Genomic DNA, 24,969 nt, shown 5'->3' on the forward strand with positions numbered 1-24,969 from the left:
ACCCACCCAGGGTAGAGTCAGCCAGCCACCCACTCTGCCTGCAGGTCACTCCCCTCACCCACCCAGGCCAGAGCCACCCACCCACCCTGCCTGTAGGTCACTGCCTTCACCTGCCCAGGCCAGAGCCAGCCAGCCAGCCACCCAGCTGCCTATGGGTCACTTCCCCATCACCACCTGGGGCAGAGCCATCTAACACACCTGCCTACAGAACTCCCCATGCACCCACCTACCCGGCTCCCTGCTGATCACACCCCCCCACTCCTACCCAGGCCAGAGGTCCCCCCCCCACCTGACTCCCTGTGGGTCACCTGTGACGGGGTCATCACCTCACACAAGCCAGAAAAGACCAATTTACTTCACATGCTGGAGATGAAGCTCAGAATTATTAAACTGATGTGAAAGCAGGAGGTAGCTGCAGAAAGGGAGTTGGTCAGGGACAAGGGGGAAGTCCAGGGGAGAGAGAGCCCTGGCCTCATGCCTTGGACTAGAGCAGTGTTTCTCCACCAGGGGTCTGGGGGTGGTGGGACAGGTTTGAGGAGGGGAGTCACAAGCATGGCTGGCATTAGGGGGTAGGAAGCAGGGAAATTGCCAGGGGCCCCATGCCACAGGAGACCCCGCAAAGCTAACTTACAGGTTTCAGCCCGAAGCCCCAAGCTTAAGGTAGGGGGTTGCAATTTTTTTCTAGTATGAGGTCATGAGTTTTTTAAGTCCACGGGGGTCACCAGCACAAAATGATGAGAAACACTGGAGCAGAGAATCTGGCAAGAGGGTGAGAGGGAAGAAGTAGCCGCAGGGAGCAAGGGAAGCTGCAGTGGCAAACCCCGAGATAGACCAGGAGATAAAGAGGTGGGGTAGGAAGGAGCTCAGGGAAACAGCAAGAAGGACTGAGACTGAGCAGACCTGTATTGCTAGTCAAAGAGTCGTGGGGCTGGAACCTGGAGTTGTGGGTGGGTCCAGGTTCCCCTACCAGCCAATGGGATACAACTGAGGTCTGTAAAATCACAAACAGTATATGGAGAAAGTGAACAAGGAAGTGTTATTCACCCTTTCACATAACACAAGAACCTGGGGTCACCCAGTAAAAAACAGGCAGCTGGTTTAAAACAAACAAAGTATTTCTTCATACACCACACAGTCAAGCCGTGGAACTCGCTGCCAGGAGATATTGTGAAGGCCAAAAGTATAACTGGGTTCAAAAGAGAATTAGATAAATTCATGGAGGATAAGTCCATCAATGGTTATTAGCCAAGATGGGCAGGGATGCAACCCCATGCTCTGGGGTTTCTAAACCTCTGACTCCTAGAACTTGGGACTGTACCACAGGGAACGGATCACTGGATACATTTTTCTATTCACTCCCTCTGAAGCATCTGGCACTGGCCACTGTCAAAAGAAAAGATACTAGGCTAGATGGACCATTTGTCTGACTCACTATGGCTATTTTTATGTTTTTGCCCAATATATGCAGATGGATCATCCCCTACACCGCAAAAAAAGGAGGAAGAGTAGAGACAGCATATTGTGTACTAGAATTAGGAATTAGTATATTTAAAAGAATATCTGATTTTATAGCTGCCATGACAGCGGAACTAGTAGCAATAATGCTAGCATTAATTTGTACATCCAGCAGCAACAGTAATTTTTTCTGAGTAAGGGAATAAAAAGGATCAGACTGGTAGCCGTGTTAGTCTGGATCTGTAAAAGTGGCAAGAAGTGGGTATTCACCCACGAAAGCTCATGCTCCAATACGTCTGTTAGTCTATAAGGTGCCACAGGACTCTTTGCAAGAATAAAAAGGGTGTCTCCGTATGTAGAAGTGATGTAATCAATTAAATTATATGCTCCATGTAGCACTAGCCTGGATCCCAGTGTATGTCGAGGTAACGGGATGAAATGGCAGACAAAAGAGCTACAAGCGTGGTAAAAAATGGAAGGATTGCCATAGAAATATCCTTGAATAAACAGAAATTTGAAAACTTAGGACAGGAAAATTTAAAAGAGGAATGGCCAAAAATTTGGATCAATGGGAAAAAAAGGCATAAGACTTTCTGAGTTGTGCCCTAGAGTTGAGGATAACAACATGCCTCAGGGTCTGGGCAGGAAAAATAAAGTAATTTTGTTTAGGGTACTAACTGGCCATTCTTAAACAAAAATCTTTTTTGAATACATGAAACACAAAGATGGACTATAGGAGAGCGGAAAGGGAGAGGAAACATCTGATCACCTGTTATGGTACGTCAGGGCTTTGAGAAAGAAAAGGAAAAGCTTTCTGAGAAATGTCAATGTCTTACAGAAAGAAGTTACATGAGGTTATTAAGTACAAATATCCAAATACAAATATTAAGTACAAATAGGAAATGGGGGGTAGCATGAGAAGGGCGGCGAGAGACACGGGGCAGAATGAGATAATACGAACAGCTAGGTATTTAGTAACTGGAGTCGGTTACAGCCAGTGACCACACAGCTAAGTCTGTTTCGCTGGCTGGGAAGCAGGGGCAGAGAAAGGAGGAAGCTGCAGAGAAGGGGCCTATAGGCACTCGCTAGGGAGAACAGGAGCTGTTCAGGTACCAGGAGGAAGTCCAGAGTGAGTAAGCCATGGGACTCTGCCCTGGACTAGGGAGTCTGGCAAGAGGCCAGGAGGGTGAAGCAGCCACGGGGGCAAAGGTGCATCAGAGCCACCCACTCAACCTCCTGAGTTCACATCTCTTAGCTGGGGGAAGCCTCTCCACAATGACCATTCACCCTGGCAGCAGAAGAAAAGGGGCCCTCTGCCCGGTACCTGAGCCAATCTTTATGAGGCCATTGTGCTGGATGAAGATAGTGTCACTCGTCAGGTTGCCGTGGATGATGGGCGGATCACAGGAATGCAGGAAGCTGTGGAAAGAGCAGAGCCCCCCTGAAGTGTTACCAGTCTGCTGAGCACGAAGTGGCAAGCCAGGCAACAGCACGGGTCGGGAGGAAGCTCACCTGAGAGCAGAGAGGATCTGTGTGCACCAGCGCTTCCAGGCCTAGAGGAGAGATCAGAGCGCCCTGTCAGATAGGGAAGCCCCATCACAGCCTGTCTAGTCCCTAGAGAGCAGAGCAGGATCATTCCCTACAATGTGCTCCACAGGGCTTTGTGTGAACGTCCCCTGTGCCAGGCCCCCAGGCCTCTTCTCCCCCATGGAGGGACCACTCGCTAGCAGCAGGGTCCCAGACATGGTCCCTTTGGAGAAGGCCTGTATCAAGCAGGAGACCAGAGCACACAGATGGCCCCCCTTAGTCTCCCCTGCAGCAGCTACCCAAAAAAATCCTAGCTAGGCTGAGAACCTAGCAGTCGTGATTCTTACCTGGAGGAACTGGGGGCCTGGGACAGCACTCGGAGAAAACAAGGGGCTTAAAACCCATGTGACTTGGTTCTTCTTTGGCCCCATCACCGGAGCATCACAGACCCCAGTGGATTTATCCTCACCGCTAGGGAGGTATTACCATCATGTCGCAGGTCAGGAATTGAGGCACCGAGACAAGAGACTTGCCCATGCTCGGGCAACAAGTCATTGCCACAGAGGGAAACAGAACCCATGGCTCCTGTGTCCCAGTCCAATGCCATAACCACACACCCATTTTTCCGATTTGAAGGATTGGGGGTGGCCTCTTCCCTTTCCTGAAGTATTAGGCTGCCTCCATGGGAAGGCTCCTGATTGCGAGTCCCCTCCCTATGGCATGACTCTGGGGTTGCTGAGTTCTGCTCTAGGAGGTGCCAGGGTTAGCAGTGGGTTGTCAGAGTCCTGGCTTTTATGGTTAGATCTTGCTCAGGTTGGACAATAATGCCCCCGGCTATGGGTCCAAAGACTTCACACTGATTAGAGCCACAGGCTCTGCTTAGGGACCCCTGGATGTTCCTATCCCCAGACCCCCTCTGCTCTTAGTCCCCAGTTCTGATCAAGCTGCCACCCCCCAGCAGCAAGCAGAAGGTTTGTGCTGCTCACAGGTTATCCCTACATGTCCATCTGTACCTGATGCCTGTTCCACAGAGAGGGTCTTCGCTTCAGGGGCCTGGGGCGCTAAGCTACCCACCCATTATAGACCCTCCCAGACAGGGTGAGGAATCCTACCCGAGTATTCATGGCCTTGTGGTTTTTCTTGGTTTTCTTCAGGAACTGTTTCAGGCTCCCTGAGGACACGTATTCTGTGATGAAGATCACCTGGTGGAGGGGGAGGGAGGTGTCAGCTCAGCCACTGCCCCAGAGAGTCAGAACAGCCCTCCCTGCAGCCCAGCTGGGGTCTCCTGGGTCTGCACCAGTATTAGGTACCCAGGGCCCTCTATCTGACACATGGCTTAAAAGCTGCACCCCTTGGCGCAGCGCTGCCCAGGGAAGAGAGCAAGAACCAGAACTGGATTTCGGTGCACCTCTGGGAAGGGGGAGGAGGAGAAGCACCTGAGTCAGGATCCCCTTCCGGTAGGCACTGGCATCCCCGCCCTCGGGAACCTCCCCTGTCCCCATGTCCTGGCACCCCTTTACCCGGGCCTTGGAGTCCTTCACATCCAGCCAGTATTTATGCAACTTCACAATATTGGGATGATCCACAACCACCAGCTGCTCAAACATGGTATTGATCTTCTCCTGTGGACAGAGGGCAAGGTGAGCAAGGGGGGCATCAGCTGGCATGTCGGGGGGGGGGCAGAGGCCATGATGGGGAGTGAGCTTCAGGGGAGCAGTCTGGGGGTGCAGGGGTACTGTGGGGCTGTCTGCAAAGGATAAGGGGAGGAGGTACAGGGCACTGTCTCAGAGACAAGGGGAGGAGCAACAGGAGAGCTGTCTCTGAGCATGCAGGAGGCATGGGGGAGTGATCTCTGATGTTATGGGGGGACTGTCTTTAAGGGGAGGAGATAAGCAACATTTCAAGGAGAATGTACAGGCAGAAGGAACCTGAGCTGTAGCCAGCAGGGAGCTGCAGGTCTGGGGTTTCAGGGAACTGGTGAGTGGAGGAAGGGGCTTTTCCACTCAGCTGTGTCCCCACAGGGCACGGGAGCAGGAAGAAGCCACTCACCTCGTGGGCCTTGAAGGCCTTCTTGTCTGTGAAGTGCAGCTCATTCCACACCACCTCTACGCCCTCCTCCGTGTCCATGGCCAGGAAGGTGCTCTGGATCCCAGGCATGTTCCCCTGGTTCACCTGCAAGGCACACACACGGGGGATGAGACAGCAACAGGCACTGGCTCAGACCTATTCCAGCCAGGCCTTCAGACCCACAGCGTCTCGCCAGCACACAGAGCGAGCGGGGGAGAGGGGATGGGGGAGCTCGCAGGTCATGTTCAGGCCAGGGGAAGGATGCAGCCGGCCAAGCCCGGCAGTACAGGAAGCTTGTGCATCCCCAACCAGCCTCCCGCTCCCTTTCCCACACATGGCAGCAGCCATGGTGCAGCTGTTCTGGCTCCCAGCTGTAAAACGGAATCGTTCTGCTGCCTCCAGTGGCTGGAACGCAGTGTCCATGTCACTAGGCCTCTATGGCCACAGCCCTGGGGCTACTGCCACAGCCTGGGTGCTACAGCCACAGCCCAGGCGGGGAGGGGCTACCGCCACAGTGCAAGGGGACTACAGCCACAGCCCGGGGGCTATCGCCACAGCCCAGGGGCTACTGCCACAGTCTGGGTGCTACAGCCACAGCCCGGGCGGGGAGGGGCTACCGCCACAGTGCAGGGGGACTACAGCCACAGCCCGGGGGCTATCGCCACAGCCTGGGGGCTATCACCACAGCCCAGGGGCTACTGCCACAGCCCGGGCGGGGAGGGGCAGCTCCAGGCACCAGCATTCCAAGCAGGTGCTTGGGGCAGCAATCTGCAAGGGGCGGCAGTCCGTGTGCCATTAGGGCATTTCTGTGGTGACAGCAATTCTGCGGCAGCCTCTATCTTCAGCTGCCCACGGGGGCAAATCAGCGGCAACCCCCATCTCTTCAGCCGCTCGCGGTGGCGGCAATTCGGCATGCTGCTTGGGGCGGCAAAAATGGTAGAGCCAGCCCTGCAGCCCAGGGGCTACAGCCACAGCCTGGGGGCTACAGCCACAGCCCGAGGGGGCTACAGCCACAGCCTGAGGGGGCTACAGCCACAGCCCAGGGCCTACAGCCACAGCCCGGTTGCAGCCTCTGGCCAGCCTGTCCCCTGCAGAGGGAAATGCAGGCGCAGAAGGGAGGAATGACACAGCAACCCTAGGAACTCTAAGAAGGAACGATGGAGCTGGGCAGGCAGCCCATTGCCCAGCTCCCGCTACAGGCAGACAAAGCGCCTCTGTTATCCCCTGGGGTCTCACAGGCTCCATGTGCTTTACACAAAGACCAGCACAGAAACCCAGGAATGCTGCCAGTCAGCCTGATCCCAGGGTCAGCTTCCTCCTCAGCCCACAGGCAGCGGGCAGAAGGGCACTGGAGAGCATAGCATAGCGCGGCTCCAAAACCTGTCAGGGGAAGGGTGGAGGATGCATGGACAGACACTGCCCTCTGGGCCTGACCTGACTTGATCTAATCTCACTTCCTCCAACAGCAGCCAGAGCTCACTTGGAGGCTCAATCCCTGCTCTCCGCTGGGTACTCTGGGTGATTGCAGAGGGTCAGCTCCCGGGGGAGTCACAGGGGTTCGGCTGGGAGCACTAGGGGGAATGGGAAGGATGCTCTGTCTAGGGAAAGGCGGCGTGGGTGCTCTACAACATCAGCACCTCCCCTGACTCATTCAAGGTGCCATGTTCATTCATATATTTGAACCTGGGATGAATAAACACAGAGCAAGTGACTCACAGAAAATAGGGACGATGCCTGGAAGTAACAAAGGGAGATGGATGGAGGTGGTGAGGAGCTGTTCAACAGGAGCCATGCAGACTCATACCAGGCAGCTTCCATCTGCAGGGGCAGGAATCTCCCAGTATTCCCCACCCCCAACACACACCCCTTCCCAGCCAGTGCAGCTTGAGCAGCTTTGGGGATCCTAACAGAGGCTGTTTGCAACTTGGGCTCAGAAAGTAAATGTGGGCCTGGCTCTGCCTGCAACCTAGCAGACAGCCCTCCCTCGGCGAGGGGGCCCGTCACACCAGAGCTGGCTCTGCCCTCGTCCCAGTGTAAGCAGGGTCTGAAGGAGTTCTCCCCTGACAGCTAGCTGGGATGGGGAGAGACTTCAGGAGCAAACTGTATTTACATGAACACACCTACTCTGCTTAGATATCTAGCAGATTGAGAGGTGTTGGGTATTGGGTCACAGATCACTTTAGTACCGAATGCAGGGGTAGTGACATGCTGTTATCAATGTTGTTGTCTTTATTGTATGAATAAAGATCTGTGCTTAACCTGGCCCAAATGAGGGGGTTACCCTCAGCTGGAAGGACCTTGTTAGGCCTGGGGCTCAAATGCCAGAGCCCCAGGGAAAGTAAGAGGGGTGGGGGTAGGTATCTCAGCTAGGTAGTTTTCACAGTAGCAGCTGTGTTAGTCTGTACTGCAAAAAGAAAAGGAGTACTTGTGGTACCTTAGAGACTAATAAATTTATTTGAGCATAAGCTTTCGTGAGCTACAGCTCACTTCATTGGATGCATGGACTCTCCCTAGGGGTCCCTAGTCTGGTTCCTCTGTACAGTTCAAAGATGGAGCTAAATGGGCTTCATTAGGAGCCTTTTGTTATGTTAAGTTTTTAATAAGAGCTGAAATCACTTGTGGTGGGGCAAGATTTCTACCCAGCCTGCTGAGAGATAAAAAATCACTGAGAGACTGATCTACAGTGGTGGCAGCAGAAGGTGACTGATGGGTGGCCAGCAGGAGCAGCCAGCAAAAGCGGTGAGCAGCAGCTGACAGGGCAGCAAGAAGCAGCAGCTGGTGGGGCGGCCAGGCGGCGAGGAGCAGGGGCTGGTGGGGCGGCCAGGCAGCGAGGAGCAGGGGCTGGCGGGGCGGCGAGGAGCAGGGGCTGGCGGGGCGGCTGGGCGGCGAGGAGCAGGGGCTGGCAGGATATTGAACCAGAGCAAGTGCTCAGATGGTGGAGCAAGCCAGGTGCCTTCTTCCCCGGGTGGGAGGTGAACTCACACAGATGCACCTCTGAACCCTGGGTCCTCACTGACCAAGGACAAATATTGCGAGTGGGGTACGGTGAGAGAGCAGAGAGGGGCACGGTAAAGGAACTCAAGAATGTGAGTCAGAAGAAGACTCTCCCTCTTGCACTCTGCTGTGGGCGTCCTGCTCACAGTTTATGTTTGAGTCCTGCTTGCGGCATTTTCCCTAATTAATGTCGGGTGACTTCTCTCCTTTTGTGAATGTTTCTTTTGTACACTCAGACTCTGTGCTTGCAAGTGGGGAAGTACTGCTTCTCAGAGGCACCCAGGAGTGGTGTGTAATTTTCCCAGGTTCCTGGGTGGGGGCTTGAGTTGGTTCTGTGTTGTATTGTTGAAAAGGAACCCCTAGTTATTGAACCCGGTCCTGGTTGCTGCCGGCTCCACCTGGCAGAAGGGTTACGCCAGCCATCTGCCCTCCCTCAGTGATGGGGCCTGTCACACCAGGGCTGGCTGTGCCCTCATCCCAGCCAGCCACTCTCCCTCTGCGAGGGGGCCTGTCACTGTGGGGCTGGCTCTGCCCTCTTCCCAGCCAGCCGCCCTCCCTCAGCGACGGGACCTGTCACATCAGGGCTGGATCTGCCCTCGTCCCAGCCAGCCACCCTCCCTCAGCGATGGGGTCTGTCACAGTGGGGCTGGCTCTGCCCTTGTTCCCGCCAGCAGCCTTCCCTCAGCAATGGGGCCTGTCACTCTGGGGCTCACCTCAATGATCCAAGTGAACATTGGCAGAGCCAGGGATTTGTTATTGTCAGCAGCATGGAGCATTTCCAGTTCCCACAGGCTTCAGCTTTAGCTGTGGGGAATATCGTAACAAAGCTTGACTGAGGGAGCTGGACCTGGGGCTCAGTAAAGTGACTCACAATATCTTAACTGGAAAATTAATTCTAAATGGCCTGGAGAAAAGCAATGCCATCTGACGGAGAACTGGATACAAGGCTGTAAACAAGGGGCCCGGGGACATAGCAATATTGGCTCTGTGGGAGGTGTCAAGAGGTGCCCACAGGGATGGAGGCTAGAGCTGCTCTTATATAGCAGCCTCATTAATGGCATCACAGGTCATGTTTTCTAGACCTTTGGTCATTTTTGTTGCTCTCCTTTGGACTTCTCCAATTTGTCACACTTTGGGAAAGAAGTGAGTACCCAGAACGGACACAGTACTGCAGCCGAGGCCTCACCAGTGCTGAGTAGAGTGGAAGCAGCCCAGGGAGCTACACACAGAGTAAGGATAAAACAAAATATTGAACAGCTGTCTCGTTCCAGGAGCACAGCCCAACCTGTGCCCTGCTTCCAGAAACACTCAGTCTGTGACCATGAAGGGGGAAAAAAATCAGTCTGTAATTTAAATAGTGCATCATAGTGCAGAGAGAAGGTTACAATGGTCACCATTTTAATCTCATTTCCCAACATTTCAGGGCCTCACTTTGCAAGTTCACTGTTCTGCTAATACACATTTTTAACTGAAATTAGAGATGCAGCCAGATTAAGAGGCTTCACATTCCAGAGCAGGAGGTGGCGGGAGAGTCCCCTTGTTTACAACTCTGGAAAGATCCTGGTTGGGAACTTGCATTCAGTTGTGAGCCTCTAGAGCTGAGCAACTTCCTTGAGTCACAAAGGGGTTTAAGAGCTCCTGTGGGCTCAGCCAGACCTGACCCACTGCAACTGCAAGGCTTCTCAATGCTGGAGAAGGGCAGGTCCTCAGAAGAGGGATCTCAGCTTAAGCTGGGAGGCATTCAGGAGCAAACAGCTAATTTGGAGCTCTGGCTTGAGAACAGCAGCCCACCAAGCTCTCTGAGGAAACGAAGGGACCTGCTTTTCTTTATTTTTCTTTTTGGAACGCTGGACTCAGGCTATGTCTACACTACCGCGCAAGTCGACCTACGCTACGCAGCTCCAGCTACATGAATAACATAGCTGGAGTCAGAGTAGCAGCCATGTTAGTCTGTATTCGCAAAAAGAAAAGGAGGACTTGTGGCACCTTAGAGACTAACATTTATTTGAGCATAAGCTTTCATGAGCTACAGCTCACTTCAATGGATGCAATGGAGCTGGAATCGACATACCTTAGGTCGAGTTACTGTGGGGGGTGACGGGAGAGTCATCTTACCTTACTCTTCTCATCTGGGGTAGAGGACAGGGGTCGACTGGAGAGCGATCTGCAGTCGATTTGGCGGGTCTTCACTAGACCCGCTAAATCTCAGAGCCTTGATCCCTGCCGTTGTGTAGACCTGCCCTGCCTTGGTAGTTTGGACACAAAAGTGATGAGGACCCCAGACTCCACCCACCCCCACGGCCTTTACTGTGTGTGAGACTGCAGATTCCAGGCCCTGGAGGTATTTTTCCTTTTTCTGTTGGATTACTCTAACCCCCACCCCGGGACAGGTGCAGTCGTTGTCCAGGGAGCAGAGTGGCCACTCATATGTTCCCGGCATGCTGGTTCTAGTACTTCTGGAACTGGCCTGACTCTGCCCCTCTCAGTATGGCCTCACATACACCATGCAGGCGAGGTGCGCGGAGGGCACCATTTCAGAGATCACGCCGCTCTATCCCCAACAGCGTGATCTCACACTCCATCCAACACCAGATAACACTATGTCTGGTTTTGTCTCAGGACCAGACAAGGGAGAAACCTCCCAAAAGGCGGACTGTCCAGTTTATAACCAGACAAATGGCCTCCCTATTAGGGAGGGCGGCTGGCAGGGACGAGGGCAGAGCCAGCCCCGGTGTGATGGGCCCCGTCGCTGAGGGAGGGCTGCCTGTTAGGATGCAGGCAGCGCAAGGCCCGTATTTACTTTGTGACTCCTGGCTGCAAACAGCCTCTGTTAGGATCCCTAAAGCTGTTCAAGCTACGCTGGCCGGGACGGTGTGGGGGGGTGGGTGTGGGAGAGGAGGGCTATACTGGGAGTGGGAGCTGCCTGGTACGAGTCTGCATGGCTCCTGTTGAACAGCTCCTCATCACCTCCATCCATCTCCCTTTGTTACTTTCTGGCATCGTCCCCATTTTCTTGGAGTCGCTTGTTCTGTGTTTATTCATCCCAGGTTCAAATGTATGAATGAACATGGCACCTCGAATGAGTCAGGGGAGGTGCTGATGTTGTAGAGCACCCGCGCCGCCTTTCCCTAGACAGAGCATCCTTCCCATTCCCCCTAGTGCTCCCAGCCGAACCCCTGCGGCTCACTGGGCTATGGCAACACTGGGCTATTCTGCAGCAGCTTCAACTGAGGGCAGCTGTGAGCCGCCCCGGGCAACCAGAGACCTAGAGGCCAGGACCATAAGCCAGGGACAAACACTCCTATCAGTGAAACTGATGAAGATGGAGCCAGGGAATGATCCCAAAGCCTTCTTCACCACCTCTGATCTGAGCCCCCTAGCCTGCAAGCAGGACCAGGAAAAGCCACTAAAATTTAAAGTGACGGCCTACAACTTTAACGCTATTTTCAGTACACCAAGAAAGGAGCCCGGCAGAACATCAGCATAGAAGCATTACAGCCTGGGAAAGGCAAGACCCGAAGGCACGTGACCGTGGGGGAAAGGGTCCGTCAGTAACCTGGCTCCTGCAGGGCCCGCCTCTGGAAGATGTTGGGGGAGACAACAGGAGTACAGGATATTAACGGGCCCTGGAGATACCTTGAACAGCTTTGAGGGAAAGTGAGGAAGTGTGAACGAGGAGTGAGAAGGTAGATCAGAAGTTTGGGAGAGTTTGACCCTGAACCTGTGTGTCCCCAGGCAGGGCAGGGAGGAGCAGGGCTGGAGAAGGGGGCCAAAGACCCACTGTGGCCCCAGAGCAGGTGCTGAGCTGGGAGAGGGGGAGTGCTGGAAAGCCCTCAGGCAAGCCTGAGAGCATGGTGGCTCTGATAAGCCTACAGAGCAACTCCACCCCAATCTTAGGCAAGATAAGAGGCAGTTTTCTGTACTGTCACATGAGCCCAGAAGCAGCCTGGTCCCTGCGATAACCCCCAGCTCCTGCCTCAGCCCATGGACGTGGTGCTCCTCCACGGTTGTCTCCTGCCTCCCCATCTGGCAGTGCTGCCAGGACTTGCTCCACCCCTCTGCAGTGGGCTCAGCTTCTATCAATGGCTCTGCAATAACCCCAGGACCTAGCTGCCTCTCTGTGAGGCTGCACAGCACAGAGATGGTGCTGCCAAATCCTAGAAACAGCCTCCAGGAGAGGGACTCTAGAGGGCCCAGAATGCCCTCCGGAGTAGCATGGAGGAAAAGGGGGTTTCACAGACATTCCACACTGGAGCCCAAGGGAGAAAGCTAATCCATAAACCAGGAGAGGATGGAATTAACCCCTCCAGGTGCCTCCCTGAGCAGCCCGTTGCTATGACATATGGGACCTTGACCTCCAAACTGTTTCAGGAGACACTTCTGAGGCCTCATCAGCCTAGGCATGCAGCATGGTAAAGTCCCGTCAACACTACACGGTTACCAATGTGTAAATGAGCAAATGAGGCACCATTTTCCAAAAAGGAAACATACAGGGACTGCCACACTAGGTTGTATGCTGAGGTAATTCCCAATCTGCGCCTGCCCCAGCAACCAACAGTTCCAGCTGCTTCAAAGGAAGATGAAAAAAACTCTGAAGTGGGCAATTATGGAATAATCCTTTTCTGAATCCTGCCAAGCTCTGGGTCACAATTATACCTTGAGGCATAGAGTTCCACAGGCTAGCTAGAGACTGTTTAAAAAGATTGAGATTGATCTTGGTAATTACATGGTACGGCTACCTTCACCCCCCAGCAAAGCAACAGACCAAATCTGTAATAACCGTTGAGAAAGCAGAAACAAGCAGCAATATTAGTCACTTGCATAATGACAGGTTTCAGAGTAGCAGCCGTGTTAGTCTGTATTCGCAAAAAGAAAAGGAGTACTTGTGGCACCTTAGAGACTAACATGCATCCGATGAAGTGAGCTGTAGCTCACGAAAGCTTATGCTCAAATAAATTTATTAGTCTCTAAGGTGCCACAAGTCCTCCTTTTCTTTTTGCGAATATTAGTCAGGCTGCCTGCTCTGTGTGCTCTCTAACATTACACAGTTAGCAGGCGAAGAGACAACACAAGAAGGAAAATATTTTGATTTCAGTGAAGCATTTGATCCTGCATCTCATGAAAACATTCTCAGCAAGAATTCAGATTGGCTTGGATACAGCATGGTCATGCAAGTGCAAGGTCCCAAATAAAGGGTAATAAAAACCATCACGGTATCGAGCTGAGAGGAGGTGTCTAATTGGGACCAGCAGGGATCGGCGTTAAAAGCTCTGTTGTGATTTAACATCTCCACTAATGATCAGGAAGAAGAGGGGTAAATAGCCTGTTGATGACATTCATGCACAGGCAATACAGAACTGGGAGGAGCAGCGAATCCCAGTGAGGCCACCGAAATAGCAGGGTTAGAGCCAAGGCCAGGAAATAACAGGATGGGATTCAACCTTCGGCAACGTATCCAAAACACCAAACACCCGAACCCCAGTGGGACGGAGACACTGGAGAGCAGGAGAGTCCAAGACAGGGAGCAGGGTAGGTCTATGCTGCAGTTAGACCCCCATTGCCTTTGGCTCCTGGGGCTCAGGCTCAGTTTAATTGCGGTGTAGAGGGTTTGGGCTGCAGCCCGAGCCTGGAACACTCCACCTCACGGGGTCTTCGAGCCCGGCCTCCAGCCCGAGTCTGAACATCTACACTGCAATGAAACAGCCCCTTAGCCTGAATTAGCGGGCACGGGCCAGGCCAGCCGTGGGTGTCTAACTGCGGTGCAGACATACCCCCGAAGGCCTTCCCTCTTGGGGAAGGGAGGGGTGCGTATCTGTCCGGCTCTGAGGAAACACCCCCACCCTAAAGCTCAGCTCCAGGCTTTCAATCCGCAGCAGGGAGGGCAGAGTCCCTCACTATCCAGTTCTGGGGAGCTTCCAAACCCCTCAATTTCCAGATGGGAAAGTAACATCCAGAGACTGATGGGAAAGAGGAGCCATCTTCCAGTGGGGCTGGGGCAGCTCCCAGTGATAACCCCACTGTTCACCTCCATCCTTCCCCTTGGTGCAGAGTGGGAGGGCTGGGACATTCCCTCTTTATTTCCTTTCTCCCTGTGCCCCCAGCTGCCGCAGGAGACCTTTCTATTGCCCGGTGGCTGCTGGGAGAAGGGGATTGCGCCTCCCTCTCTCCCTTATTGCTGAAACACAGGGGGCATAGATTTGCCCGGTCTCCTCCCTTTCGCCTGCAGGTAGGGACCCATGAAGTGGAAGTGGTGTGAGGGGAAATGTTCCCTGTGCAGACAGCAGTGTAGTACAGCACAGCAGCCCCTGGCTTTGGGACAAGGATTGGCCAGGGAGCCCCCAGCTGAGGCAATTGGGATGGCTCCAGGGGCACTGTGAGGGATCTGGCATTGTGGAGACAGCTCTGGGATGGGTGTTGGGAGATGTGGTTAAACAGGGTCTGGGCCCAGCTAAGCACCATCAGAATCCCAGCTCCCACACGGAGCCAGGCCCAAGTGAGGAACCTGCCAAGGGCCAAATCCTAGGGTGACCAGATGTCCCGTTTTTAAAGGGACAGTCCTGTTTTTTGGGACTTTTTCTTGTATAGGGGACTATCACCCCCCATCCCCTGTCCCATTTTTTCACAGTTGCTGTCTAACCACCCTACCAAACCTCTGGTGGGGAAGGATGATCCCACCTTGGGATGTCCCTGGACTTTGGCTGCCTAGAGCCAACCACGTCCTGTGTGGCATGGAGCCCCTTTGAGCCTGTCCCTGGGTGTGTCAGCCAGGCTCCAAACATCCCAATCACGCCCAGGTGTCACAGGCCCCTTCTTCCACAGGGTCCCATCTCCCCTTTTCCTGCTGCTGCCCTGCAGGACTCTTGGCTTCCCACCAGCTCAGAACTCTGCTGACAGGAGTTAGGGTGGCTGAGAGCTTCCCCTGCATGCTACAACTGGGGAGCCTGTGCTGAAACTCATGCTGGCGACGGCACCTAGACTACAGGACGCAGGCCTGGGCACCAGGCACCAGAGACGAGGACCTCCGGAAGTGGCTCTGGGAAGGACAGCAACAAAGATTGGCCCAAGAGGTTAAGAGCTAACAGTATTTGGCAAACCAGAGGGAACCTGGGGGATTAGTGAGGCTGACACACAGGGGTAGGAGGACTGCGGCGAGCCCTGCCAGAGCCTGAAGGATACACTGCTGGGAATGCTTCTGCCCATAGGTGCCATCTCCATGGGTGCTCTGGGGCTGAAGCACCCATGGGGAAAAAATGGTGGGTCTGGAGCACCCACATGCAGTCACAGAACCAGAGACAACCAGGGACTTCAGGAGGCATCTAGTCCCGCCCCCTGCTCAAGCAGGGCCAAGCCCCAATTTTTGGCTCAGATCCCTAAACGGCCCCCTCAAGGATTGAACTCACAACCCTGCGTTTAGCAGGCCAATGCTCAAACCACTGAGCTATCCTCCAATCAGCTCCCTCCCAGCACCTCCCACCTGCTGGCGGGCCCTGCGGATCAGTGCATCCCCATGCTGCCCGCCCACCGCTCAGCTGTTTCACGGCATGCAGGAAGCTGGGGGGGAGAGGGGAGGACATGGTGCCCTCGGGGGAGGGGGCAGGAAGAGGCGGGGTGGGGCTTGGGGCAGAGCCAGGGGTTGAGCACCCCCCAGCAGTTTGAAAACTTGGCGCCTGAGCTTCTGCCCTGACCCCAGGGCTGAGGAGATAGACCAGGCGGGTCCTTACCCTCTCCTTTGAGAGGGGCCATGCAGGGAGACCCAGGATGGTGGGCTCTCTACTGCTTTGCTGGAATGCGAGGTGTTTTCGTCTGAGGGAAAATCATAGTTTTAATCCCAGGTGTGGTTTATGTGGGCACCTGTGGCTCCCGCAGGAGCTGCCAGCCGCCCCGTGATCAGGGGCAGTCTGAACAGCGCACAGCAGGGAGGTAAAGCCAGCAGAGAAACTGGGGAGGAACCAGGGCAGGGCTCAGTGCCTGGGAGAGGGGCAGGGCTCCAGGATGGTGCTTAGGGGAGGTTCAGAGTCCTTGCAACAGTGCCTAGCTGGGGAGGGCAGGCTCCTACGGTGCCCAGGGTGAGGTAGGCCCAGTGCCCAGGGAACAGTGCCCCTAGGACCATGCCCTGGGAAGCTGGGAATGAACCTGGATTCATTCTATGCTCGCTTTGGTACCAAACCCCATGTTTCACATCCTGGCAGAGTCTGCTGCATTAACAGACAGCTGGGCAGCAGCAGGCTCAGTCTGCCTGCCCTGGTACACAGACCTACCCGAAACAGGCTTTGACAACGCACTGATTAAAAGGCCACGCTGGCTAGAGTGTACTACTGCTCCACCACTCCCCTCGGAGAGCAGCACCCACACTAGCAAAAGCAGCAAAGTCTGAGATAAACTGCCCATGTCTGCCTGGCCTCGGGATGAACACCCCTCTCAGGGACTGATAACGCCAGCCAAGGTCCTGCCGTGTGACTACTGCAGAGCACAAGGCAAACACTCCCTGCAGCCCCCTTATCCCAGCTGCAGCCAGCTGGGCTGGACAGGAGAGATCGCAGGTACTGGGGGAAGGGACTCTGGAAGCCAGGCAAGGCAAGAGGGTGGCCAGGGTCAAGGAAACCCCAGGTGCTATTAGGGCATCTCACAGAACCCGCAGAACAGCTACCTCGCTTTGGGGTGAGCACTGGCTTACGGGCCTGCATAAGGGAGGGGGCACCACTTTCAGAGGGGAGCTGCCATTTTGCGTTCCGTTTGCAGGCACAATGTTGGAGTCAGTCGCTGTGCACACCTGCTCACACGCAATCCTTTGGTGTTGGTGCTGAGAGTGTTCAGGCCCCTCTATTAACCCCTTATGCTCCATTTCATCCAACTCCTGTGGCAAACAACAGGCTTTATACATGCCTCCTTCCCCCACCACTGTTAGGGAAAGCTTCCCCTGTCCCTGGCTCCAGTACCATTTGCCTCTGCACAAACACGCCTCCTTCACTACACTAAACCCTTACATAAGGGGCCATGAAAGCAGGCGCTCCTTTGTGGGGAGTTCTCTGAAAACACCTACTCAGTGTGCCATGGCAGTCAAAAAAAAAGCTAAGAGAATGTTAGGAACCATTAGGAAAGAAATGGATAATAAGACAGAAAATGTCATAATGCCACTATATCAATCAATGGTACGCCCACACCTTGAATATTGTGTGCTGTTCTGGTTGCCCCATCTCAAAAAAAAAAAAATTAGAATTGGAAAAGGTACAAATAATGGCAACAACGATTAGGGTATGGAACAGTTTCATAGAATATCAGGTTTGGCTGGGACCTCAGGAGGTCAACTAGTCCAACCCCCTGCTCAAAGCAGGACGAACACCAACTAAATCATCCCAGCCAGGGCTTTGTCAAGCCTGACCTTAAAAACTTCTAAGGATGGAGATTCCACCACCTCCCTAGGAAACCCATTCCAGTGCTTCCCTATGAGGAGAAATTAAAAGAGACAACTAATAGGGGGATATGATAGAGGGGGTTGGCTCGCTTGATAATTGCCCTGTTCTGTTCATTCCCTCTAGGGCACCTGGTATTGGCCACTGTCGGCAGACAGGATACTGAGCTAGATGGACCATTAGTCTGACCCACTATGGCCGTTCTTATATTCCCATCCTGTACCACAGAATCCCTATGGACAGAAAGTCCATGTTTGAATAATAAGAGTACAGCAGTGGGAATATGCTACTGACCACCTGCGCAGGATCGTGACAGTGATTGTAAAATATAAGGGAGATTCCAGAGACTAATCCTGCATCTTGGCGGGGGTTAGAACAGATGACCCTGATGGTCCCTTCCGGCCCTGTGGTTCCATGATTCTATGACTACTAAACCAGCCAATGCAATAATAATGGGGGATTTCAACTACCCTCCTATTGACTGGGTACATGTCACCTCAGAGCATGAGGCAGAAATATAATTTCTAGATACCATTCATGGCTGCTTCTTGGAGCAGCAAGTCCTGGAACCCACAAGAAAAGAGGCAATTAAATTTGGCATCTTTTTTGGTGGGGGGATACCAAAAAAAACTCACCACAGTAACATTTAACTTTAAAAAGAGGAATTAACTCGAGAACGAGGATGCTAGTTAGACAGTAATTAAAAAGAGCAGTCAAAGGTACAATGCCTGCAAACTGCCTGGAGTCTACTTAAAAACACCTCATAGAGGCTCAGACTAAATGTACATCCCAAATCAAAAAAAGAGGACCAAAAAATGCCACTACAGCTAAACGGCAGAGTAATGGAGGCTGCTAGCGGCAAATAGACATCCTTTAAAATTTGGAAGTCAAATCCTAATGACAAAAATAGAAAGGAGCAGAAACTCTGGTAAGTAAAATGTAAAAGTATAAGGCAGGCTAAAAAAGAATTTGAAAAGCAACTTGCTAAAGATAACAATAGAAAAAAAAATTGTATTTAAGTACATCAGAAGCAGGAAGCCTGCCAAACAGGCAGTGGGGCCACTAGACGACGAAGGTGGCAAAGGAGCACTCAAGGAAGATAAGGCCATTGTAGAGAAGCTACATGAACTCTTTGCATTGATACCCACATCTGAGCCATTCTTTTTCGGTGACAAATCTGAAGTACTGTCCCAAACTGCTGTCTCACTAGAAGAGGTTTTGAAACAACTTGATAAACTAAACAGTAATAAGTGACCAGGACCAGATGGGATTCACCCAAGAGTTCCAAAGGAACTCATATATGAAATTGCAGAACTACTAACTGTGGTATGTTACCTATCACTGAAAACAACCTCAGTACCAGATGACTGGAGGTAGCTACTGTGACACCAATTTTTCAAAAGGGCTCCAGTCACGATCCTGGCAATTACAGGCTAGTAAGCCTAATGTCAATTCTGGGCAAATTGGTAGAAACTATAATAAAGAACAGAATGATCAGACACATAGATAAACATGATTTATACATGAAAGTTGACATGGCTTTTGTAAAGGGAAATCATGCCTCACCAATCTCCTAGAATTCTTTGAAGGAGTCAACAAGCATGTGAATAAGCTGAATCACCTGATACAGTCTACTTGGATTTTCAGAAAGCCTTTGACAAGGTCCCTCACCAAAGGCTCTTAAGCAAAGTAAGCTGTCATGGGATAAGAGGGAAGGTCCTTTCATGGATCAGGAACTGGTTGAAAGATAGGAAACAATGGGTAGGAATAAATTATCCGTTTTCACAATGGAGAGAGGTAAATACCAGGGTTCCCAAAGGATCTATACTGGGACCAGTGCTTTTCAACATATTCATAGAATCATAGAATCTCAGGGTTGGAAGGGACCTCAGGAGGTCACCTAGTCCAACCCCCTGCTCAAAGCAGGACCAATCCCCAACTAAATCACCCAGCCAGGGCTTTGTCAAGCCTGACCTTAAAAACCTCAAAGGAAGAAGATTCCACCACCTCCCTAGGGAACCCATTCCAGTGCTTCACCACCCTCCTAGTGAAAAAGTTTTTCCTAGTATCCAACCTAAATCTCTCCCACTGCAGCTTGAGACCATTACTCCTTGTTCTGTCATCTGCTACCACTGAGAACAGTCTAGATCCATCCTCTTTGAAACCCCCTTTCAGGTAGTTGAAAGCAGCTATCAAATCCCCCCTCATTCTTCTCTTCTGCAGACTAAACAATCCCAGTTCCCTCAGCCTCTCCGCATAAGTCATGTGTTCCAGTCTCTTATCATTTTTGTTGCCCTCCGCTGGACACTTTCCAATTTTTTCACATCCTTCTTGTGGTGTGGGGCCCAAAACTGGACACAGTACTCCAGATGAGGCCTCACCAATGTCGAATAGAGGGGAACGATCACGTCCCTCGATCTGCTGGCAATGCCCCTACTTATACAGCCCAAAATGCCATTGGCCTTCTTGGCAACAAGGGCACACTGTTGACTCATATCCAGCTTCTCGTCCACTGTAACCCCAGGTCCTTTTCTGCAGAACTGCTGCCGAGACATTCGATCCCTAGTCTGTAGCGGTGCATGAGATTCTTCCTTCCTAAGTACAGGACTCTGCGCTTGTCCTTGTTGAACCTCATCAGATTTCTTTTGGCCCAATCCTCTCATTTGTCTAGGTCCCTCTGTATCCTATCCCTACCCTCCAGCGTATCTACCTCTCCTCCCAGTTTTGTGTCATCTGCAAACTTGCTGAGGGTGCAATCCACACCATCCTCCAGATCATTAATGAAGATATTGAGCAAAACCAGCCCCATGGGGCACTCCGCTTGATATCGGCTGCCAACTAGACATGGAGCCATTAATCGCTACCCATTGAGCCTGACGATCTAGCCAGCTTTCTATCCACCTTATAGTCTATTCATCCAGCCCATACTTCTTTAACTTGCTGCCAAGAATACTGTGGGAGATCATGTCAAAAGCTTTGCTAAAGTCAAGGAATAACATGTCCACTGCTAGTTATCCCTAGCCTGATTCTTGCTTGCATATTTATACCTGCCTCTGGAAATTTCCCCTACATGCATCTGACGAAGTGGGTATTCAGCCACGAAAGCTTATGCTCCGTCTGTTAATCTATAAGGTGCCACAGGACTCTTTGCCGCTTTTACAGATCCAGACTAACACGGCTACCCCTCTGAGACTTGAAAATGGCAGATGAAATTCAATGTTGATAAAAGCAAAGTAATGTACATTGGAAAACATAATCCCAACTATACATATAGAACAATGGGGTCTGAATTAGCCGTTACCACTCAAGACCGATCTTGGTGTCACAGTTTAGAGTTCTCCGAAAACTTCCACTGAGCATGCAGAAGTGTGCAGTCAGAAAGGCTAACTGTATGTCAGGAACTATTAAAAAGGGATAAAAATGAGAACAAATATAATGCCACTGTATAAAGTCATGGTGTGTCCACACCTTGAATACTGTGTCCAGTTCGGGTTGCCCCATCTCAAAAAGGATATAGTGGAGCTGGAAAAGGTTCAGCGAAGGGTAACAAACATGATCAAGGTCATGGAACAGCTTCCATATGAGGAGAGACTAAAAAGATTAGGGCTGTTCATCTTAGAGGAGAGACAACTAAGGGGAATATGACAGATGTCTACAAACTGGTGAATGATGTGGGAGAAGGGTTAGTTATAGAGGCCTGCAAATCCGCAAATATCCACGGACCATTTTTGCAGATCATGATCAGTTGCAGATTCAGATTCTGTACCCACGAAGGGCTCTAGTTATTTACCTCTTCACAAATACAAAAGCCAAGAGTCACTCAATGAAATTAACAGGCAGCAGGTTTAATATAAACAAAAGGAAATATTTTTTCCACCAAATGCGCAACTAACCTGTGGATCTCATTCCCATGGGATGCTGTGATCGCCCAAAGTATAACTGGTTCAAAAAAGAACTGGATAAGTTAATGGAGGCTAGGGCCATCAATGGACATTAGCCAGGATGGGCAGGGATGCAGCCCCATGCCCTGGGTATCCCTAAATCTCTGACTGCCAGAAGCTGGGAGTGGAAAACAGGGGTGGGCCACTCCATAATTGCTCTGTTCTGTTCACTCACCCTGAAGCTCTGGGTACCAGCCACTGTCAAAGGCAGGACACTGGGCCACATGGACCACGGTCTGACCCAGGACAACCGCTCTTATGGTCTTATCCTCCTGGCTCTCCCGTTTTTACAAGCAGCCCTCCCCACCAGCCTGCTCGTTCTCCCCCCGCCACCCCGGGCCCCAAACCTGCCCCTTTGGCCTAGATGAATTCATGTGACGGGGGGAGAGCCAGGGGCCAACACCAAGTCTCCCTGGACAGAGCGCACAGCGCCCGGCCGAGTGGCGGAGCAGAAGGCCCGGCGAAGCGGGAAGGAGCCGCGCCCCGGCCAGCCCCATCAGCGGCGGGCAGCAGCGGGGCCAGCCCGTAACCCCGCGCACTGACGGCAGCCAGGCGAGACGCGGAGCGCGGAGCGCGGAGCAGGGGCCGGGCCGGGCCGGGCCGGGCCGGGCCGCGCTCTGACAGCGCCCGGCGGACGCGAGCCCCGGGCCCGGGGCAGCGGGGCTCGGCTGCGGGCAGGAACCAGACCGGCTAGCAGCGGAGCCTGTGGCGCGGGAAGCCGGCAGCCCCTGCCCAGCCCGGCTCGGTGCGGTGCGGGAGGCGCCCCGCGCTCCCCAGCCCGGCGCCCCGCTCAGCCCCGCGGCCCCACCTGCTCCCGGCGCTTCTGCCAGCGCCCGCAGGGGCTCTCCTCCAGCACCTCGCTCTCCTCCTCGCTCTCCTCCTCCTTCTCCGCCGGCAGCGCGGCCTCCAACCCCGACATGCCCGGCTGCGGCTCCCTCCCCGAGCCCGCCACCAGCGGCCCGCAGCGCCGGGCGCTCCAGCCCCGCTTCCCCGGCTCCAGTCCGGGCGGCGCAGGGCAGAGCCCGGGCGGACCTGGCACGCCCCGGGGGCCGGCCCGGCCCGCCCCTCGGCCGCCTTGCGGGCCCCGCACCGCTTGTGAGGCTGGACTCGCAGCCGCCTTCGGGAAGGTTACGGGCAGCTCCGTGTCACGCCCCAGCCCCGTGGGAGCGGGTTCAAGGGCTCGTCGCCCTCCTGTCGCCGCGGGGGCCGGGTTCTCATTGGGACGGGTCTGGCGCCAGCTCCCGGCGCTTGCCCCGTCTCCCCGCGGGGCTCCCGGGGCCCTTCCGCCGCAGCCCGAGCTCCCGGGGCGCTCGCACGCGGCGCCAGGCGGCTTCCCGGGGAGCTGGGCGCGAGCTGTCGCCCGGGTCCTGCGTCGGGCTCGGAGCCGCCTCTCAGGCCTGCCCTGCAGCACCGCTGGGCGTGTGAACGCACACGCTGCCCCTTTGCGGGAGAGGGATTCCCTGCCCTGCCCGCCCTGCTCTGCTCTGCCCCCAGGCGGAGGCGAGAGCAAGGGAGGGCACGTGGTACCGGAGAGGCTATGAATATAACAATCCCCTCTTTTTCAGAGTGTCCGCATATGACCTTACATCATAGTGTTTTCATTTTATCAGATGCTATCTTCACATTTTCTCCAGCAAATGTAAGAGCTTTTTCCATTTTGGATTATAGGGTTTCAACATGGTCCGAATTCCTTTGTACCTCCGCGGGCACTCCTCCATACAAGAGGCATACTACCAAGGCGGACAGCTGAGCCCCCAGAATCTGATTGAACTGGTCCACCATCCCATCAGATTATGAGTGAGGTGGGGAGAGTTTTGTGGATCCCTAGAATCTCACAAACCTGCTGAAACACTTTGGATTCATCCTTAATCTCCTCCTTAGTCTGTGTGAAACTCATCCAGGACACCAAAGCTGGAGGCAGAATGAATTCGCTAGAATCCCTGCTACTGTCAAAGCCTCTTGGTTTCAGGCCATTTTGTAAAATAGTCTATGGCTACCAACAAATACTGATTGCCAGCCTCTGTCTCTGGCAAAGTCCCAAGCCACTCCACTGGTGTCCCTATAAGATATTGCTATGCTGGGGCTCTTCCTATCTTGGGGGAAACCTTCTTCACCACACAAACATCACATTTCCTGCGCCAATTGTCTACATCTCTTCTGCATTTTACCCAATAGAAATTCTCTTTGGTTGGCCAACTATACATATAAATTGATGGGGGTCTGAATTAGCTGTTACCTCTCAAGAAAGAGATCTTGGAGTCATTGTGGAGAGTTCTCTGAAATCATCCACTCAATGTGCAGCGGCCGTCAAAAACACTAACAGAATGCTGGGAATCATTAAGTAAAGGATAGATAATAAGACAGAAAATATCCTATTGCCTTTATATAAATCCATGGTACGCCCACAGCTTGAATGCTGCGTGCAGGTGTGGTCGTCCCATCTCAAAAAAGATCTATTGGAATTCCAAAAAGTACATAAAATGGTAACAAAAATTATTGGGGGTCTGGAACAGCTTCCGTATGAGGAGAGATGAATAAGAGTGGGACTTTTCAGGTTGGAAATGAGACTACTAAGGGGCGAGATGGCAGAGGTCTATAATATCAGGACTGGTGCGGAGAAAGTGAATCAGGAAGTGTTATTTACTCCTCATAACACAAGAACTAGGGGTCACCAAATGAAATGAATAGGCAGCAGGTTTAAAACAAATAAAAGGAAGTATTTTTTCACACAATGCACAGTCAAGCTGTGGAACTCTTTGCCAGAGGATGTTGTGAAGGCCAAGAATATAACAGGTTCAAAAAAGAACTAGATAAGTTCTTGGAGGATAGGTCCATCAATGACAAGATGGGCAGGGGCGATGTCCCTAGCTTCTGTTTGCCAGAAGCTGGGAATGAGTAACAGGGCATGGATGACTTGATGATTCCTGTTCTGTTCATTCCCTCTGGGGCACCTGGCATTGGCCACTGTTGGAAGACAGGATATTGGGCTAGATGGACCTTTGGCCTGACCCAGTAGGGCCGTTCTTATGTTCTTAAAGTTTTTTCAGCCCCAAAATGTCCAGCAGTTTTAAAAATCATGAGAACCTCCGAATCTCCTTTTTCACCTGGTTGTTTTTCCAAATTCTCCTACAATATTTCATCTTTAACTCCCAGCTTTCCCAGTGTGACCAGAAAGCGTTTACTGTGGTTTTCTGAGGGCTACTCCACTCCTGGGTGGCTGCATTTGCCAATTGATTTTCCACCCACACTCTATTCTGATAGGAGAGTGTCTCTTTGGGAAGTTTTTAACTGCTCTGGAGTCCATTTGTGCAACTCCATATCTTCTATTACAGACAGTGGATGAATCAGGAACATTTGCACTTATGCAAAGTATGAACACGCCCATCCCCTTAAGCAACAAATTCCTTGCTCTCCTTCTTAGGGCAATGTTTGCAATTAGCCTCCCAACAAGGCCATCTGAACAAGGTATCAGTATTACCATGCTTGTGCCAAGGCCCGGGTGTGACTGTGAAATCATAAGGCTGCAGTTTTCCCAACCTCCTGGCGCATCTCCCCACAGCACTCCTGAATCCAAA

General features: G+C 52.8%; 1 protein-coding gene across 7 annotated transcripts in view; it reads right to left on the bottom strand.

Annotated features, from left to right (window-relative positions):
• Positions 1 to 22,845, bottom strand: part of NRBP2 (nuclear receptor binding protein 2) — a 56,196-nt gene extending 33,351 nt beyond the window's left edge. For 3 of the 7 annotated variants that reach the window (XM_043507190.1, XM_043507192.1, XM_038391500.2), the window contains exons 1-6: positions 22,203 to 22,845; positions 5,032 to 5,154; positions 4,503 to 4,604; positions 4,095 to 4,184; positions 2,968 to 3,008; positions 2,780 to 2,874 (exon numbers count right to left, since the gene is read on the bottom strand). In XM_043507190.1, the coding sequence (XP_043363125.1) occupies positions 2,780 to 2,874; positions 2,968 to 3,008; positions 4,095 to 4,184; positions 4,503 to 4,604; positions 5,032 to 5,154; positions 22,203 to 22,313 (562 nt within the window). In that variant the 5' untranslated portion in view covers positions 22,314 to 22,845. Of the gene's footprint in view, positions 1 to 2,779; positions 2,875 to 2,967; positions 3,009 to 4,094; positions 4,185 to 4,502; positions 4,605 to 5,031; positions 5,155 to 20,921; positions 21,024 to 21,103; positions 21,113 to 21,569; positions 21,636 to 22,202 lie in introns of those variants that run through there. The other 4 variants (XM_043507188.1, XM_043507189.1, XM_038391496.2 and 1 more) reach the window with 4 other exon arrangements.
• Between the last annotated feature and the right edge of the window lie 2,124 nt (positions 22,846 to 24,969).

This window comes from Dermochelys coriacea, chromosome 2 (genome assembly GCF_009764565.3).
Source record: "Dermochelys coriacea isolate rDerCor1 chromosome 2, rDerCor1.pri.v4, whole genome shotgun sequence".
Classification (NCBI taxonomy): Eukaryota; Metazoa; Chordata; order Testudines; family Dermochelyidae; genus Dermochelys; species Dermochelys coriacea.